Source organism: Lupinus angustifolius, chromosome LG05 (assembly GCF_001865875.1).
Source record: "Lupinus angustifolius cultivar Tanjil chromosome LG05, LupAngTanjil_v1.0, whole genome shotgun sequence".
Taxonomy (NCBI): domain Eukaryota; kingdom Viridiplantae; phylum Streptophyta; class Magnoliopsida; order Fabales; family Fabaceae; genus Lupinus; species Lupinus angustifolius.
The window spans coordinates 20,842,984-20,862,567 of record NC_032013.1 but is presented as its reverse complement, the minus strand read 5'-3'; the positions used below and the strand labels follow the sequence as shown (position 1 = coordinate 20,862,567).

The following is a 19,584-nucleotide window of genomic DNA, read 5'->3' as shown; positions in this document are numbered from 1 at the left end:
GACAAATCCTCACATCAAGCTCTGCAGGTACAAACCACAAGGAAGGGAGCATTTCTTGCTAGGAACTCATCCAAGAATCAACAAAGATATAGTGAACAGAAGAACAATTCAAAGAATTACTATATGAACAAAGTTGAGCAAACAGAACAATCAAGAAGAAATAGCCATAAGCAGCCTAAAGGGCTAAAGAAGAAGTTTGATAAGAAAAGGATCAGATGCTTCAACTGTGAGAAATTTGGCCACTACTCAAATGAGTGTCTAGCTCCTAGCAAGAATCAGAATCAAGGAAGACAAGATTCAGAAGCACACCTTGCCAAGGAAGAAACAAATGAATCTGATGAGGAAATTGTGCAATTCATGATGACAACAGATTGCACAACAAGGAAGAGTAAGACTTGGTACCTAGACTCTGGTTGTTCTAATCACATGACTGGAAATAAAGGGTGGCTTGTGCATTTTGACCCAAGCAAGAAAAGCAAGGTCAAGTTTGCAGATAATAGAGTGGTTATCACTGAAGGAATGGGAGACATTCCTCTCAGATTGGAGAATGGCAAGAGAGCATACATCACAGATGTACTGCTTGTCCCTGAAATGAGGACAAACCTCTTAAGTCTAGGACAACTACATGAAAAAGGCTTCACTATGAGGCTAAATAATGGAGTCATGGAAGTCCTAGACAACATGGAAAGAAGAATCCTACAAGCTCCTCTGTCAAGTAATAGAACTTTCCAAATTCAGCTTGGAATTGGAGACTCTGAGTGTCTTAATGCAGAAGCAACCTCAAATGAATCCTTACTCTGGCACTTGTGGTATGGTCATCTTAACTACAAAGATCTCAAACTGTTAAGCACCAAAGAATTGGTCATTGGATTACCAGAAATCAAGCCTCAAGACTCAGCTTGTGACAGTTGCTTGATTGGCAAACAAACCAGATCTATATTTGGTAAGCATACTCAAACAAGAGCCTTAGACATATTACATATTGTGTATTCTGATGTGTGTGGGCCTTTTGAGGTCCCCTCACTTGGTGGAAACAAATACTTTGTGTCTTTTGTTGATGATTTCAGCAGGAAAATGTGGACTTATCTCATCAAGGCCAAAAGTGAAGTGTTTGAGAACCTGAAAAAGTTCAAGGCTCAGGCAGAAAAGCAATCAGGGAAGCAACTAAGGATTCTTAGAACTGATGGAGGAGGTGAATTCAACTCAAGAGAGCTTGAGTCTTTCTGTGAGGCACATGGCATGATTCATGAGGTCACTGCCCCTTACACACCACAACACAATGGTGTAATTGAGAGAAGAAACAGAACCATCATGAATATGGTGAGATGCATGCTGAAATGCAAAAATCTACCCCTCAACCTTTGGGGTGAAGCAGTGATGACAGCAACATATGTTCTGAATAGATGTCCAACTAAAGCATTGAGCAATCAAATTCCAGAAGAAGCCTGGACTGGAAAGAAGCAATCAGTTGGGCACCTAAGAGTGTTTGGATCATTATGCTACAAGCACATCCCTGATCAACTAAGGAAGAAGCTGGATGATAAGAGTGAATTGATGATTCATGTTGGATACCACTCAACAGGAGCATACAAACTTTTGAATCCTACCACCAAGCAGATAAGCTTCAGCAGAGATGTCTACTTTGATGAATTAAACTCTTGGAAAGAACCTCTAAAGAGAGTTGAGCACAATAAAGCACCTACTCTGTTCCCTCTACAAGAAAATCTTGAACCTACAGAAGGCCTAGACCCTGACTCACACAATCAAGTAATTAGGAATGCTCAATGCAAACCAACCAGAACAAGACACCTACCACTAAGACTCAGTGAATTTGAAATGTTCTCAGATGATGTGATCACAGATGAAGGAGATCTAGTTCACTTGGCACTACTAGGTGAGGTTGACTCAATCAATTTCAATGAGGCAATCCAAAAGGATGTTTGGTGTGATGCAATGGATGAAGAAATCAAGTCCATCAGAAGGAATGACACATGGGAAGAAACAGAATTACCTGCAGGAAAGAAACCTATTGCTGTGAAATGGGTATATAAAGTCAAACTGAGACCAGATGGAAGCATTGCTAAGCATAAAGCAAGGCTGGTAGCAAAGGGCTTCATGCAAAGGGAAGGTTATGACTATGATGAGGTTTTTGCACCAGTTGCCAGGTTTGAAACAGTTAGACTCATTGTGGCTTTGGCTAGCTGGAATGGGTGGAAACAATGGCAACTAGATGTCAAGAGTGCCTTTCTCAATGGACCTCTAGAGGAAGAGGTATACATTACTCAACCACCAGGATATGAGACATCAGCAGATAGAACAAAGGTGCTGAGATTGAAGAAGGCATTGTATGGCTTGAAGCAAGCTCCAAGAGCTTGGAACAAGAGGATTGACTCATTCCTAACCTCAATTGGCTTCACCAAGTGCAAAGTAGAACATGGTGTCTATGTAAACCTAACTAGCTCAAGTGATCTAATTATAATATGTCTCTATGTTGATGACTTAGTGATTACAGGAAGCAATGAGGCTGAAATCTTGAAGATAAAAGGTGAACTCAAATCAGAATTTGAGATGACAGACCTAGGAGAGCTAGCTTACTTTCTTGGCATAGAATTCCTCAAGACACCAAGAGGAATCATGATGCATCAGAGAAAGTACATTGTTGATGTACTAGAAAGATTCAATATGCTAAAGTGCAAACCTGTATCAGTACCAACAGAAGGCAATCAGAAACCAAGTGAAGCAGAACATGAAGTACTGGCTGATGCAACTCTCTATAGACAAATGGTTGGATGCCTTAGATTCATTTGTCATACCAGGCCTGAAATAACATATGGAGTAGGAGTAATAAGCAGGTATATGGCACGACCTACTCAATCACACTTGGTAGCAGCAAAAAGGATTCTCAGGTACTTAAATGGGACACCAAACTATGGTGTTCTGTTTCCAAAACAGAGCCAGAAAAATGAGTCAGGATTTGTTGGTTTTTCAGACTCTGATTGGTGTGGAGACAAGGAAGATAGGAGAAGTACCTCAGGGTATGTGTTCACCATTTTTGGTGCACCTGTGTCATGGAACTCAAGGAAGCAAGATGTGGTTGCTCTCTCAACTTGTGAAGCAGAATACATTGCAGCTTGCAATGCTACTTGTCAAGGCCTATGGCTAATACACTTGATGACAGAGTTGAGGTATGGAGAGTTTGAAGACTTCGAATTAATGGTGGACAACCAATCTGCTATAAATTTAGCAAAGAATCCAGTCAGCCATGGAAGAAGCAAACACATTGAGACAAGGTTTCACTTCCTAAGAGATCAAGTTGGAAAAGGCAGGGTTAAAATGATGTATTGTTCCACTGATTCACAAAAGGCTGATATTTTGACAAAGGCACTTAAGATTGACAAATTCAAAAGGTTTAGAGACATGCTAAGTGTGTGTAGTTTTGGTAATGAAATGGTGTAGTTGTTTTGCTGTCATTACTTGTAAAAGAAGTAACTGTTTTGATTAAGAGGGGGTGTTAGTATTTGTAATCAAAATAGTTAGTTTAGTTAGTTTTTGAAGTTTCCAATTATAGCAAGTAGTTAGTTAATCTTGTTATAGGATTGAGTATAAGTTTGTACAAGCTTATGGAATAGATGTATATTCATTGATACACAATCCTCTCAATCTCTCTATCTCTTTCACTCTCAATTCTTCCTCATTCTTTTCATTCTTTCCTCATTCCCTTTCTGTTCTGTTCTGCACACACCAATTCTCCAACAAAGAGAATCTTTAGGTTCCACCTCTAAGTACATACATGCATGAATTCATAATGTCTCTAGTCCAAAAATAACTTCTTGTAATCTAAAACAGACTCATAAACTTCTTTCCCATCTGCAAGAGTTTTTGATACACTTTCCCTCTGCATGCATCTTTTAGCCCAAGTTATAATTTTTGGACATTCTTTCTCCACTTGAAAATTTCCAAATGTTTCGTAAGTATAAAACCAACAATAGAAAGGAATAAGAGCAATATCAACAAACCCAAAAGTGTTACCCCCAAAATAAGCCTTGTCTCCAAGTTCCTCCTCTATTTGCTTTAAGCTTTCTATAAAGTTCTTCTTTGCCATCTCTTGCTCATTTCCCTTTGAAGTCCATACTCTCCTAGAAACATGATATACCTGCATTTTCTACCATGAGTTGTTATTTATAACTTAATGTTGGATCTTTAGCACAAATCATATACTCGGAATAGTCCAGGACCAGATGAATCTAGGGAGAATTCACTTTGATACAATTCTCCCTAGATACACACCATATTGTAATCGGGGAGCCTCCAATTACCAAGGAGTTCCATCGTTAACGGGGCACACGAAGAGTGGAGAGTCACAAGTGAGATACCATGTCTTAAACCAAAACCTTAAGGCAATAGTTTCATGGGTTTTTTCCACTTATAAACTCTTTCACTCATATTCAATGTGAGACTTCACACTTGAATATACCCCAACACTTAACTTTCTAGGACATATAACGTGTGAGTTTTTATCTTGAAAATCTCAAAAAATGTGCATAAAAAATTAACATATACCTCTTGATCAACAAAATTAGCCCAGAATCTGGCTTGAGATCTTTGATATGGATCAGAGAGAAGGAATAAAGGATTGTTATTCCAAACCATATCAATATACTCAACAATTATAAGGGACTCACAGATTGGTCTCTCATTATGTATGAGAACTGGAATCTTTTGGTGGATTGGGTTCATTTCAAGAAGTAAGAGACTTTTGTTGGTAAGATCTTGCTCTATATATTCATATTTGATACCCTTTTCTTCTAAAGCTATCTTAGCCCTCATCCCAAACATGCTGAACCCTGAGCCTAACAAAACCACCTTTGACTCATCCACCATTTTAAGAGTCAAAAACAGATGAGCTGAGAAAGGAAAAAGGAAACAGAATACTATGAAACATTTAGATATTTTCTGAGTTCTGAATTTATTGGTAATAGAAAAGTGTGAAAGGTCAACAAGAGTTGCTGTTAGCAAAGTAAATAGAATGTCGTCCACAAGTTTTTCTGTCTTTAGAGTACTAGTCATAATAAGTCCTTAACACAATTGAATAAAGTTAAGTTTTTTTTTCAGATAAGGAAATAATTGTATTAATTGAGCAAAAGAAAGGAGTATCTACCCAATACAAAAAGGAGATCAACTAATAATCTTTATAGAACTCAGAGTTATACAAAGTTTTGAATTCATAAAACAATTTATAAAAGATAAAGAATTATGAGAAACAAAAGAAGTAAATTAAATCTAAGATATTTTGAACCAAATCAAATAAAGTTAAGTTTTGAAAAGTGTATGGTAGTTTTGCACATTTTATTTAAAATGAAATGTAACAAGTAATAAGAATTTTCTTGTGTCTATTCTATCTAGGAGAGGCCAAGTATTAAATATATACCAGTATATGTGTCTCAAGATTGGGCTAACAAAACTCCTAATAATACTATCAAACCATATCATGTAATTGTAATTGATTCTATTAAAATGAGACTATAAGAATGAAAGATTATATTATGTGGTTCTCTCAATTAATTAGTATTTTTAAGTATAATTGGCTCATTTCAAATAGCTCCAAAAGAATTTGAAATTTTTGATATTATCAAGGATATTTCCTCACTGTTTTAGGTAAGAAATTAATCTCTTTTAGGGTTTGTAGCTGCCTCTTTTAATAAATATCACTCCTAGAAATTGAATTCTCAATGTTAGGGATTCAGTGAAATCTTATACCATTAGACCAACATTTTATTGGTAAAAAAACAAAACAAATTACTATAAGACAATGTTATGGGTTATTTTATTGATCAAAACAAAAGTGCATAACTTTTACCAACATAACAGGAATCGCCACCCTTCACTCCAAACATAGTACACAAACCCAACTGTCTAGAACAAAGATATTACACATTACACAAAACAAAATCACAGAGAACAATACAAAACCATATTTAACTTAAGAATCTTCAATGTTTTGATTGAGGAAGTCCCTTTACTCCAATCATTGTGCTTTCTGCAATGCCACAATATATTCATACACATTCTTCTCATCAGGAAGAGACTTTGAGACACTCTCTCTCTGCATGCATTTCTTGGCCCAAGCAATAAGTTTAGGACACTCTATTTCCATTTTGAAGTTACCAAATGTTTCAAAAGTATAAAACCAGCTATAGAAAGGGATCAAATTAACATCAACAAACCCAAATGTGTCACCTCCATAAAATGTTTTGTCTCCTAGTTCCTCCTCTAGTAGCTTAAATATAGAGATCAATTCCTTCTTCCCTGCTTCAAGTTCTTCTCCTTTAGAAAGCCACATTTTCCTCCAAGTAACATATACCTGCATGGAAGATCATCAATCATTATTGATATTACAATAAGATATTATCAAGCGAACAAACCCAAAAGCTAATACTAAAAGTTAATGCATAGAGACTTTCCCCCTTACAGAGAGTAGCAGTGTTTCAAATTGTGGACCATATCACGTGATGCGGTCGCATCACACCGCAACAGCCGCAATGCGCATCACAACGGCTGTAATTGCAGTAACTGCAACCACAATCGCGATTGCAACCGCAATTTAAAACACTGCAAAGAAGTAAATATTAGTAAGGACAAAAGGCAAATCTTCAACCTTAACTAGTACTATCTCAACCCGATTTTTGGTTGCAAATTGGCTCTACGACTACTATAAAAGGTTGTTATTATATTTGATCTTGATATTGATGTATTTATACATATTATTATCTTTCTTTATTATAATCAATAGTATCTATCATCGTTTGAATAATAAACTAATCTCTTCCGGGATACATGACTATCTTACCAATGATTATCGCTATAAGTGAGCCTTAAATCACTAGAGTCATGTAAATCACTAGAGTCGTGTTTGTACATATTATTATCTATGTATACAATAGTTACATTAATATTTTGAATTGAACCATGAAAGAATAGAAATAAGGTGACAAGAAAGCAAAGAAGCTATTACTACCTCTTTGTCAATGTAATCTACCCAGAATCTAGCTTGAGCTCTATGGTAAGGATCAGAGGGTATAAGTGGAGCTTTGTTCTTCCAAACTTCATCTATGTACTGCAAAATAATTGAAGATTCACATATGGGCTTGCCATTATGGATAAGAACTGGGATTTTTTTGTGAACTGGATTCATTTGCAGAAGCAAAGGACTCTTGTTACTAAGATTCTCTTCTTTGTACTCATAATTGATACCCTTTTCAGCTAATGCAATCCTAACTCTCATGCCAAATGCACTGGCCCAGGTATCTAATAGAACAACCTCATCTGCCATTGTTGATAGAAGTTTGTGATGTGATACTAGGTACAAGTTGTGTTGGTTATTTATAGTGTGATATGTGACAACAAGTCTTGTTTTTTTAAGAAAGGTGATGGAAATTTCAAAATGTTCTATGTGGACTAGTCATAAATTTTGTTATAGATTCTATGGAGAAAGAAAGATTTTGTATGAGGAAAAAAATGTAAGCAATAAAGTTGTATACATTATTATTATATTATAAAATATTCATAATTAATTATTATTAAATCTTTAAAACCAAAAAAATAATACAAATAAATAGTATATGATTTAGTTATTGTATATAATTCTTTACCATGTAACTATTACACTCTAATATTAAACTTTATGTGTTTTTTTTTTGTTTCCCACAGGTATTTTTTCCATCCACAAGACTCGAATCCGGATTCTTGCTTAAGGGGAATCAAGCATGTACCACTTGAACCAATGCCCATTAGTAAACTTTATGTGTTTAATTGTATTAAAGAGATGTGAAGTAAATTACTTAGTAATTTAATACTTTTGATCTATTCAATCATTCAAATATTGGATTTCCATATAATTAATTATTAAAATGTGAAATAAGTTTTTAAAACTTACTTCAATTCTCTCCACTTATTATATAATATAATATTTATGTATTATTAATATAAAAAAATAAATGTAAATGATGAATGTTAGATGCTATACAGTTATAATATATAATAAAGGGGTGGAAACTTTCTCTCGCATTGATTATTCAATTTATTTTAAGGTTTCATTTTTTAAATTTGTGTTGATGTCATGGCATTCGTCATCCTTTGACCCTCTCTGCTCCACCAATAAAAATATTGGACCGCCGTGGTAAGTCCTCTTCTTGCCACCGTCGGCGGTGGCGGTTTCTTAATTGGATGCCAAAGATGAATCCTTTTTTGTCACCATACTAGACTTTGTTAAACATATGTTTCTTCAAGATGCAAATTCCTCCATGAATGATGCAAAACTGGAATTTGTTTATTTTCGATTTTGATTATAACATGGGATATTATAATTTATGAGATTATAAATTGAAAAAAAAAAAGTAAATTAACCACATTTTAAAATTTATAAGTTTCTTATAAGTTAAGTTGGTTATTAAATAAGTTTAGATTATAAAAATATACAAAGAAGACTAATTAAAATAAGTTATACATATACATTTCTTACCCATAAATTCTAGGTAAATGATCTTACACTATAAAAACTAATATTATATATATCACCTATAAATAAATAAAGTATATGTGATAAGAGAGAAAAATATATTTATTAACATTATAAAAGTTGTATACATTATGAGTTCATCATCCATAATTTATTTTGATGATTATTAATTCCTCAAAAAAGTAATACAAATGAATGATAAATAATTGTATATAAACATTTATAGTGATATAAATATTACACTCATGTCACAAATGCTACTTTTTAATAATTTAGATTTATATTCTACATGAATGAGTTATCCTATTTTGTATTATAGTAGTGTTGTTAAAACCATATAGATTATCATACTGGTCAGGGTATTGGTATAGTAGTACAGTGGTTCAATCAATGATTCAGTAATTAAATCGCATGTCGATTAAACTGGACATATCAGCTTATATTTATATAATATATAAACCTATAACAAAAAATCTTCAAATAAGTAGATAGTCAAATTTATAATCCATATTTATAATATACTCAAAATTCATATAAACAAACAATTTAAGTCTCCACCAAATTCAAAGTCTAAATTGCAAAACATATATCAATCCAAAAGTATCACTTAACAAACACAAAATATAAATAAATGACACAAGTTCATAATTCACTATACAAAACAAATACATTTAGAGTTTTACATTTAATATCAAATAGTCAAAGTTGTTTCATATCGAGGTTCCATTTTTGCACCAAATCCTACCTTCAGATAGTTGACTCTAAGATTTACAAAAATATCACTGAGACACCAATGTTAGGAACCAAAAAGTGTAATCTATGTATGCCTTGGAAGCATGTGCCTTGAAGTGTTAAAGAATTGTTGGAAATAGGTGTCACCATGTAATGGGTTTTCAAGTTTTTTTAAAAAAAGTATGTGTATAAACTAGTCGATTTAGTCAAATTCTGACTGGTTCACCGGTTTCGACCAGTTTTGGCTGGTTTTGATATGTGACCAGTTCAACATCCGTATTGGACCGGTTAAGGGTCCGGTTCGCCGATTTTCCAATCGAACCGGCCAACACGGTACGGTTTTTACATCACTGCTTGCTAATACTTTATTTGGGAAAATTATGTGGATAATGTAGTCTAACTGTATTATTATACGTTTGATATATATTTCAAAATATTTACAGAAGTAGTGTAGTTTTTAGGGAACTCGTGGATGAGATTCACGAGTTCGGGGAAGTCGTAGACTAGGAATGCAACTTCCCTGACACATTCTCTATTCTTCATGGAAGTTGTGTTTCCCACTCAGGACTTTCACTTTTTTAGAAGTCATGTATCCTAAACACGATTTTCATTGTAAATTAATTAGGGATGGCAAAATGGGCTTGACCCGACGGGCCAGCCCATTCGGATAGGTGTTTTTAGCGGGCCGGGCTGAGGGTTTTAGCCCAAAACCCGTATTCAACCCGTTTTGGAAGCCCATTTTTTAGACGGGCCATGGAGGGTCAGGCCAACGTTAAGATTAAAGTTCATTTGTCTATCATGTTGCTCATTGTAATTAAGATTAAACTTTTATAATTTTAACTTATGTTTGAATGCTTAAGCATATAATTCTTATATCTCTTTGTAAAATGAACATTTAATATCTCATTATGTACTTATCTATTATCTTCACTCTTATCCAATTATTGTACTTGTTATCATATAAAGTTGGAGTTTCACTGACAAATAAGGGTGTTTGAATTAAATTTAAATATTTAATTAATTGAAATGGAAAATTGGAAACTCAAATAGAACTACTAATTTTGATTCCTTTTGGAAAATGAATTGATTTCGACTGAGTTTCAATTTATATTTTTAATGTAGTCGAATTCAAATTAAATTGAGTAATATATATACTTTATTGTGATTGATTTATAATATAATAATTTTGATTCTTATACACTTTTTTAAAACTTAGGAGTTATAAGTTTTATTATGAACTAGGAGTCTAAAAGTTTAAGACTATGATGGTTTATTGTTTAGAATTTACAAGTTTTGTACTAATGCAATATGTTATTATGAGATTGTGTCTTTTGTTTGTGATTTTTTGTTTTAAAAGACATTTATGAATTGTTTGAATTATTTATTTTTGTCTAAAAGCTTTAATTTGTGTTTTGAAAAAAAACAAAATGGGTCAGCCCGTAGGTTTGCCAGCCCTGCCAAATATGGGTTGGACTAACATTTTGAGCTTTTTTAATAATAAGGGTCGGGTCGGGCTAGCCCATATTCTGGCGGGCTAGGTCGGGCTGGGCTGGCCCGTTTTGCCACCCCTAATATTAATAACAAAAATATTCTCTAGTCTAGTGGTTCGTGGTTTACATGGTAATTAAAGGTTCATAGTTCAAGATCCACCTAATGTTTTTTTTATAACTTTGAAAATGTATAAAATTCGGTAATAAATATAAGAGAATAATGTATCTCCTCATATCACGAGATAACTTATCTCCTCTAGCTAGTAAAAATGTGACATGTGTGCTATTTTGTTTATTTTTAAAAATATTTTTATAGAAAACGATTAAACATGACACATTTCATGATTTCACTAGCAGGAGGAGATAATTTATCTCCTTATACCAGGAGATACTCAATTCCCTAAATATAATGCATTATAACCATAATGTATTAGAGTCTTTGTACAAATGATATATGTCAAAGTTATAAAAAAATAAAAATAAGCAATGAGTAGGTGTAGGACCTTAGACCTTTAAGTTATCATATAGACCATGAATCACTAAGCTAAAGAGTATTTTTTTATTAATATACAATGAAAATCATATTTAAGGTACACGACTTCTTAAAAAAGTGGAAGTCGTAAATGTGAAATACAACTTCCATGGAGGAGAGAGAATGTGTCGGGGAAGTTATATTCCTGGTCCACGACTTCTCCAAACTCGTGGATCTCATCCACGAGATCCCTAAAAATTACATTACTTCCATAAATATTTTGAAATATATACGAAATGTGCAATAGTATAGTTTGACTACATTATACACTAATTTTTCTCTTTATTTTAGGTCTTAGATGTGAAATTTGAGTAAAAGGAAGAGTCAAAGCTGACTCAATACATAAGTATAAAACACTTAATTTCTCATTCTAACAAAGTATTTAGATTAATAATGTAAGACTTTATTAGATCTAAACAAAATTAAAAGGTTAAGAATTTGATTTATGTGAGTGATAATTATTGGAAGTTATATATCCAAAAGAGATTAGTTATTTACACATAAAGTGAAAAGACATATTTGGTAATACCAACAAAACTTAATTTCTGACATTTAGGCATTATATTATTATTATTATTAGTATGTTTTAGCATTTAATTTAATAAAACAAAAACACATGTTTTATCGTTTAATAATCCTAAATCTTTGAAAATATTTTTTTTTAAAACTAGTACTTCGGTGAACCAAAGTTTTTTTTACTTATTTTTAGATACTCTCACAAAAAATGCATAATAAGGTTTTTGGTCAATCAAAACGAGGACTATAAATTTCAATGAGCAAGAAATTATCATATGAAGAGGAATTAAAGAACATAATTAAATCACTATAATTTATAATACATTAATGATTTAAACTTGAATAAGTTTATTTTAAATCAATACTTATGTGATGAGATAAAAAAATTCTACCCAAATCAAATAGGTGGAAATCGAATAATTTGCTCAATTGCTTTTCTTCATTGATTGTCTGGTACTTGAGTATAGTATGTATTATTCTTCACAATAATTTTGACTTTTTTTGGCATGACACACTCATACACGTAACTCCATATATTTTTTACATTATTCTGTTGAATAAAAGTTAGATTCAACTTTTCAGCAAAGAAAAGATTATGTTAAATTCAACTTTTTGAAAGATTTAAACTAAGAGTTCAATTTCAATACTTCTTAGTTCTAACAACTAATCCTCCATGTCTTAAAAAAACTAATACTTAATGCGTGGAACATTATCCTTTCAAATTTATTTTATATAGTATTTACTATTTAGTTTCTTTGCTGAATAACCCTTAAACAAACTCCAAGGTTGCACAAAATTACAATTTATTTGGCACCACGGTAACCATAAATTTCCATTTCTTATAAGGTTGGTTAAATAAATACATTCACTTTTTTAAAATAAAAGAGGATTTCTTATTTTAACTTAGATAAATTTTCATTAGGAATTCATGCATTTATCAAAAAATCGCACTTCACACTTTTTTTACACCTAGTTTTAATTTTTTATGAGTAAGGTTATAGGTTCAATTTTATGTGAATTCTTGGTTATAACAAATAGATTATAATTTACAAATTGTTACGGTCAAAGAAGCAATTTAAAGTCAAATCAACATCATCCCAAGCATTTTGATTCACGTTCTGGAGTTGATACCACACATTAATTTTGTGTAAGGTGTGTAGCTTCATAAAGAATGAAGGATTTAATATGTATACACTGACAGTGTAAGTGTTTTTTATACTGTCAGTAAATCTCCACCACATTCGTATGTTAGTTATCATTGACTTTCAAACAAAAGTATTACAAATCAACGATGAATGATATGCTGACAGTGCATAGATTTTAAACTCAAAAATGAAATCATATTTAATTAAATAGAAAATTCTGTGCAAGTTTTGGTTTTGCTGTTCTTTTAGCACCTTAAAAAATAAAAATAAACATGCATAGTGAGAATCATCTTCTTTTTTGTAACTGTAGTTGGAATCATTATATTGGGTACAAATAATAACCAAAGATTATCATCATTACAATCCAAAGTAGAATAAATCTAATAAAAGTTACTTTTGTATGTTCAAACTCACCATCACAGGCATGAAATAAAGTATGCCTGATTTGAGAAGAGTGAGATAGGCTATGATACCAAATAATATGTACTTTGGAAAAGACCTAATAATATGAAATTATACATGCTATTGGCCAAAGCTGCTTATTCAATTTAAGCATGGATACATAGATAGACCAAAAGATAAGGCTCGATTCCTGCCAGTGATATTTGTTGGGGCAGACACTTCCATATCTCGAAAGAGATTAATTCTTTACTCATATGATAAGACGATATCATTGGTTATACCAACAAAAATTAAGCATGGATAATGGATCACCTAGGTGGGACTTAGTGTCAGTGAAGATTGTGGCTTACAACTCAAAGATTATCTGCACAAATCATGATAACATTTCTCATATTTGTATGTTGTATATAAGTTATTCATAAATTCAATATTTGTTATTACAATGAAGACTCTAAAATCTAGCTAGTGAACCAATGGATTAAGGTTAAGTTTAGATAATTACAAGGAAGACTCTAAAGCATGAGTCTGAACAGAACCTTTTCACTTTAGAGGGACATGATTTGGCCAAATATATCACAAGGAAGTATTATAGGGCCTAATAATCTAAAAGGGACTACAATGATGAGAACTAAAATTGAAAATTCTTGTTTATGTGTGCATGTGTGTTATATATATATACACCAGATAAACAATAGTAAAATACATATAATGAACTGCTATAGCAGATTGCATGCACTAGAGTAGCATCACATACCAATATTCAATAAACTGAAATCATAAATATTTCTATGACTATAACATTCAAAAATATATGAACCTACTAGGTGAATTGAATGCCTCAAACAAAGGATCCCGTAAATAATTAAATATGGATTATGGAAACATAGCTCTATTGGTATTATTTACTAAAAGTAACTATAACATTTAAGCTTTCTAACCTTTGGAAGATACACCTTCATCCAGTGGAGATTCTGAAGTAGGAGAGGCTGGCGAATTATTAACATATTCTCTAGCATCAATCAACATCGCGACGACCTCTCTCATTGTAGGCCTCTTAATTGGAGATGTACTGGTGCAAAATAGAGCGATTTTGAGAATAAGAGACATCTCTTCCACTGTTTTTTGCGCACTCAGATGCAATCGCTTGTCGAGTAGTTCAGAAGTCGGTACTGCTGCTTGAATTGCTCGTCTCACCCAAGTCACTAGATCGCCACCTTGTTCCAAAGGTTGAACAGGTGACTTCCCAGTAACCAGTTCCAGCAAAACTACCCCGAAGCTATAGATGTCACATTTCTCAGTTACCTTCATTGTATAAGCATATTCTGAAAAAAATAATCGAGCAACCGTAAGAAAAACAGAAGGGTTACTATGACTACGTCGCTGATATCAACTTTTGATGTAAAAACATTTCTTATGCATTCAAGTATTTTCCTTTTTTCCAAAAACATTGTCACATCACATCTGGTAAAAATAAACCTTGGAAAGTAATGCACAAGAAAAAATATTATAATGTGATTCACTTATGCTAACAATAATAACTGAAATTGTGGAACCTATGTAGTGAAATTATTCTTACCTGGGGCTATGTAGCCATATGATCCTGCCACAGCAGACATGGATTTTGAGTATGAAAAGTCAATCAACTTTGCCAAGCCAAAGTCTCCGACATGAGCCTGAAACACTTCATCAAGTAATATGTTGCTCGATTTAATATCACGGTGAATGATTTGAGGCTTGCAATCATAATGAAGATAGCATAAGCCTTCTGCTGCTCCAAGAGCAATTTTGTATCGATCGCTCCAATCCAACATGCAGTTAGATGTTTTTGAATGAAGTTGTTCACCGAGGCTTCCATTTTCCATGTATTCATATAAGAGAAGATTAGAATCCTCATGGTAACAAAATCCATACAGTTTCACAATGTTCCTGTGCCTGATCTTTCCAAGGGTTGAAATCTCGGCAAGGAAGCTTCGGTCTACATTTGCTCCTTCTCCATGTGATTTCAACTTTTTGACAGCAATCACCTCACCATCATTCATAATAGCCTTGTAGACAGTGCCACAAGCTCCACTTCCTAAAACAGCAGTTTCCGAAAAGTTGCCAGTGGCTTCCAAGAGATCCTGGTATTTAAAGCCTTCTTTAGGAAAGTAATAGTTATCTAAGACTTGAGGCTTCATTTGCCCTTCAACTGAAACAAAAGTAGGACTGCGGCGCCTCATGGCCGAACATATACAGACTATGAAAATAAGAGAAACTAATCCAACTACGCCACAAACAACGGTTACGATCTTTTCCCTTGATGAACCATCTCTGAACCAGCTTGGTTTTGCTGCATGAGATGAAGGTACAGGTCGATGACAATGATCAGAACCTACTCGGCACAACCCGCTGTTCCCAACAAAGTTTGTCAAATCCATCTTTCTAAATGCAGGGGTGTCTGGAACAGACCCTACCAGCTTATTGTCAGATACATTGCAAACTATAAGACTAGGAAGGTTACCGATTGAATCAGGAATTTCACCAACAAGTTGATTGTCATTTAAATAAAGCGACTCAAGCATTTGCAAGTTCCCTAGGCTGTCAGGAATTGTGCCAGAAAGATTGTTGTGGCTCAGGTTAAGGTCAATTTGAAGGGCTGCAAGTCTTCCCAGACGATAAGGAATGCTTCCCGAAAACTGGTTGCCACCTAGCTCGAGCGCTGTGAGACGATTAAGATTCCCTAAAGTGCCTGGTATTTCTCCATAGAGTGCATTATCAGAAATTTTCAACAGCTCCAAATTCACCAGATTGCCAATTTCGTTAGGAAGCCCACCACTGAACCGGTTCCTGCTGAGATCAAGCCTTTGTAGTCTTGCACAATTTCCTAGCTCACCAGGAATACTTCCTGTGAGGCGATTAGAGGAAACATTGAACGAGACAAGCTGCGATAAATTTCCAATCTCAGAAGGCAGATAGCCAACAAAATAATTATCTGACAAGAGAAGCCTCTCCAAATTTTTAAGTTGACCTATACCCGGGTTTATTATCCCAGAGAACCGGTTCTGATAAAGTTCAAGCGCCGTAAGATTGTGAAGTTCATACATTTCAACTGGTAGGCTTCCTGTCAACTGGTTACCCCCTAGCATTAACTGCACAAGAGACTTGCAAGTTTTCAGGCTATAAGGAATATTTCCAAACAACCTATTTGAGCCAAGGCTCAAGAATTGCAGCCTCTGATATTCACAAAGATGGACGGGTATAGTACCGACAAGATTATTCGCCGATATATCGAGAATTGTAAGGTTTCGAGTAGCTCCAAGATAAGGAGGAATCATGCCCCCAAGATGATTATCAAACAGCTGCAAATCCTCAATATATGTAAGATTTTGAAATTCCAGTGGGATTGTACCTGTTAAGTTATTCATCGAAAGGTCTAAATATTTGAGCAGCTTTAACTGGCCAAGCTCCTTAGGAATACATCCGTGCAGATGGTTTTCAAATAGATGAAGCAAGCTAAGATTAGATATCTGACCAAGCTCTTTGGGAATGATCCCGATCAAACGATTCTCCGATAGATCTATCTCAATAGCATTTGTGCAGTTCCCTAGCTCTGGTGGAATTGTCCCATTCAGCTGGTTGGTGTATATGTACAACCTCTTCAACCGCAACAGTTTCCCAAGATCTACGGGGACATCACCACTAAATGAATTTTGATGCAAAGCCAGCAACTCCAGGCTACCAATATTCCCGATTTCGGGAGGAATCTCACCTGATAAAGAGTTTTGCCACAGAATCAAGTTAGTAAGGTTCTGAAGCTTTTGAAGCTCCCTCGGAATAGAACCTTCCAACTTATTCTGTGCCAAACCCAATATCTCCAAGCTCTCACACTCACTAATTTCTGAAGGTATTGACCCTGATAGCCCATTCAGGCCTGCTCTAATAACTCTAAGGTGCTTCAACTTACTGATAGATTTCGGAATTTTCCCGGTTATGTTATTGCTATAAATAACTAGCTCCTCAAGTGACACCAAATTCCCAAGCTCTTCTGATACTTCACCATACATATAATTCTCACAAAGGTAAAGCTTTCTAAGTGGTTTGATTTTCCAAATAGGGGTCAAAAGAAGAGGACCATGAAGCCTATTTGTACAAAGGTCTAAAATTTCTAATCTATTGCAATCAACAAAACCTTCAGGAATAGGGCCGGAAATGAAATTTTTCGACAGGTTCAACTCAAGTAGCCATGGAAGGTGACATATGCTAGGAGATAAAATACCAGAGAGATTAAGGTGATAGAGTTTCACAGAAGTTACCACTGAACCCTTGCAATGCACACCATTCCAATTACAAGGAGTGGAATCAGAAGAATTCCAATCATGAAGATTGTTTTGAGGGTCAATGATTGAACTCTTGAACTTCAAAAGACTTGAACCCTCTTCATTGATTGAACTTACAATGATAATACCAAAGCAAAACAATAGCATCATCATGTTGAAACTACATTCCAATGCCATTTTCTCTTAGACAACACAAAAAAGCTTCAAAGGGTTGCTTTGTCCATAAAAAAATGATCAAGCAACTAAATTATTTGGATGAACTGCAATCAGAAAAAGACTATTAGAACAATAACAAAAGGTTCACTTCATAAAAAAATACATGTTTCAAGTGTGAACACAAAGACAATAGAGAGGTTCAAGACAAAAACAGAAGATGACAGAGGAAAACATTAACAAAGAAAAAAGAAAGAATTAACAATACAGTGTGCTTGGAAACAAAACAAGTGAAGGAAGCAAAACAAAACAATTGAGAAATGAAAAGAGAAAATAAAATATAAAAAAGACCCATCAAAGCATTCAATACCAAGACTCAAGGATTAGAAAGATATAGACACATGACATGCAAATAACACAAGAAGAAGTGATAAAGACTTACCCTTTAAGATAGAGAAAGTAAAAGACATAACAACATTGATTGATGAGAGCATGAAAGTGGAACTGAACCGTGAAACCATCACGGTTTTATTTATGTTAGAACACTTTACAGCAAAGTTTTGTAGTTGTAAGTTGTAACTGTAGTTATGTTGTGTTTTATTTGTTGGTTTGTTCTATGATGTTCTTCTTGTTTCTTTGGTTATGGTGGTAGAAATCCACTTACACCACCTTATTGAGTGGTCTTCTTCTTGTTGCACTGTTTACTGTTGTTATCATTTTTGTGTTTGACAGATGGGGTTGACATGTTAACAATAAACGGTGTGGATTCAGTGAGAGATTCAGAAACAAATATACCATATCAGAGATCTTGTCTCATATGTTACCAAATGCTAATAAAAATATGTCAATTAAATTTTTTTAAATATTATTATTATTTTTGTTTTATTATTATTGGTTTGAGACAATATATAAGATATAATCTAATCAGTTCGAGAATGAGACGTGTAGACTTCTTATCCTCCATTGTTGGTGGTGCTCCCAATGTGGCAATTTATGACAATTTTTCATGAAGGTATGTGTTTTTTAAATTTTAATTTTTTTTAAGTTGCCTGATTTGGAGAGAAAATATGAACTCACTTTTCATATAATTTGGATACTCTTCTATTTATTATTTTAACAAAATCAGATATTATTTTTCCAAAATAGCAAAAAATTCAAATCTCTCTTTTCTTCCTCTCTTCTTTGGAGAGACTAATTCACCATGAATATCAAAAGCTTAATTGAAAGTCCTTTCATTATTCATATACACATGATTACTAGCACATGCTTCAGAGAATCAATTGATCCTTTCACTTGACTTTGATGAACATATATTTGTTGTATTATATACCTGTATATATAACTTCCTATTTAATATAGTATGTATTAGATTAAAATGAATGTATACATTAGTTTATGGTGTACAAGAAAAATTAATGTATATATACAAATCTCACATGGTATGATAGTCTAATTGTTATAACTGACAGCCAATTCTATATTTGTATAAAACTTGATTAATTATTTAGCCTACTAAATTTGGTTCATAAACAAAGTAAATCAAATTTGAGCTAAAAATTAAGTTCGTTAAAGAAACGAGTCAAACATGGACTAACTACAATTGAACTTATTAAGTTTACGAGATTGTTCAATTATATACATAAAGTGTATGTATATATGTATATACAATTAGAAAATCTTTAATTTTTTATATACATTGAATAAATAATAATCATTCAAGCTAATGAATTGTACAAGTTAATCAATTGAACCAAACAGTTAGAACTCATGACGAACCAATCAA

At 33.6% G+C, this 19,584-nt stretch overlaps 3 protein-coding genes across 3 annotated transcripts; all 3 read right to left on the bottom strand.

The window, feature by feature from the left end:
* LOC109348042 (probable glutathione S-transferase) lies at positions 3,754-5,018 on the bottom strand. The gene is made up of 2 exons (XM_019588231.1): positions 4,561-5,018; positions 3,754-4,153 (listed from the first exon to the last, which is right to left on the bottom strand). The coding sequence occupies exons 1-2, from the start codon at positions 4,879-4,881 to the stop codon at positions 3,812-3,814; spliced, it is 663 nt and encodes a 220-aa protein (XP_019443776.1). The 5' UTR covers positions 4,882-5,018; the 3' UTR covers positions 3,754-3,811.
* Positions 5,785-7,364, bottom strand: LOC109348043 (glutathione S-transferase 3-like). The gene is made up of 2 exons (XM_019588232.1): positions 7,016-7,364; positions 5,785-6,361 (listed from the first exon to the last, which is right to left on the bottom strand). Exons 1-2 carry the CDS (start codon positions 7,328-7,330, stop codon positions 6,026-6,028), a joined length of 651 nt encoding a protein of 216 aa, XP_019443777.1. The 5' UTR covers positions 7,331-7,364; the 3' UTR covers positions 5,785-6,025.
* On the bottom strand, positions 13,288-18,535 carry LOC109348034 (leucine-rich repeat receptor-like serine/threonine-protein kinase At1g17230). Its single transcript, XM_019588219.1, has 4 exons — positions 18,244-18,535; positions 14,909-17,908; positions 14,271-14,654; positions 13,288-13,696 (listed from the first exon to the last, which is right to left on the bottom strand). The coding sequence occupies exons 2-4, from the start codon at positions 17,823-17,825 to the stop codon at positions 13,686-13,688; spliced, it is 3,312 nt and encodes a 1,103-aa protein (XP_019443764.1). The 5' UTR covers positions 17,826-17,908; positions 18,244-18,535; the 3' UTR covers positions 13,288-13,685.

Bases quoted from the DNA above. Each gene is read 5' to 3' on its own strand.
- LOC109348034 (XM_019588219.1), bottom strand. From the start codon at position 17,825: ATGGCATTGGAATGTAGTTTCAACATGATGATGCTATTGTTTTGCTTT. The intron at 14,655-14,908 runs GTAAGAATAATT...TATTTTTTTCAG, and splicing joins ATATGGCTACATAGCCCCAG to AATATGCTTATACAATGAAG.
- LOC109348043 (XM_019588232.1), bottom strand. From the start codon at position 7,330: ATGGCAGATGAGGTTGTTCTATTAGATACCTGGGCCAGTGCATTTGGC. The intron at 6,362-7,015 runs GTAGTAATAGCT...TCTTCCATGCAG, and splicing joins TAGATTACATTGACAAAGAG to GTATATGTTACTTGGAGGAA.
- LOC109348042 (XM_019588231.1), bottom strand. From the start codon at position 4,881: ATGGTGGATGAGTCAAAGGTGGTTTTGTTAGGCTCAGGGTTCAGCATG. The intron at 4,154-4,560 runs GTATATGTTAAT...TAGAAAATGCAG, and splicing joins CTAATTTTGTTGATCAAGAG to GTATATCATGTTTCTAGGAG.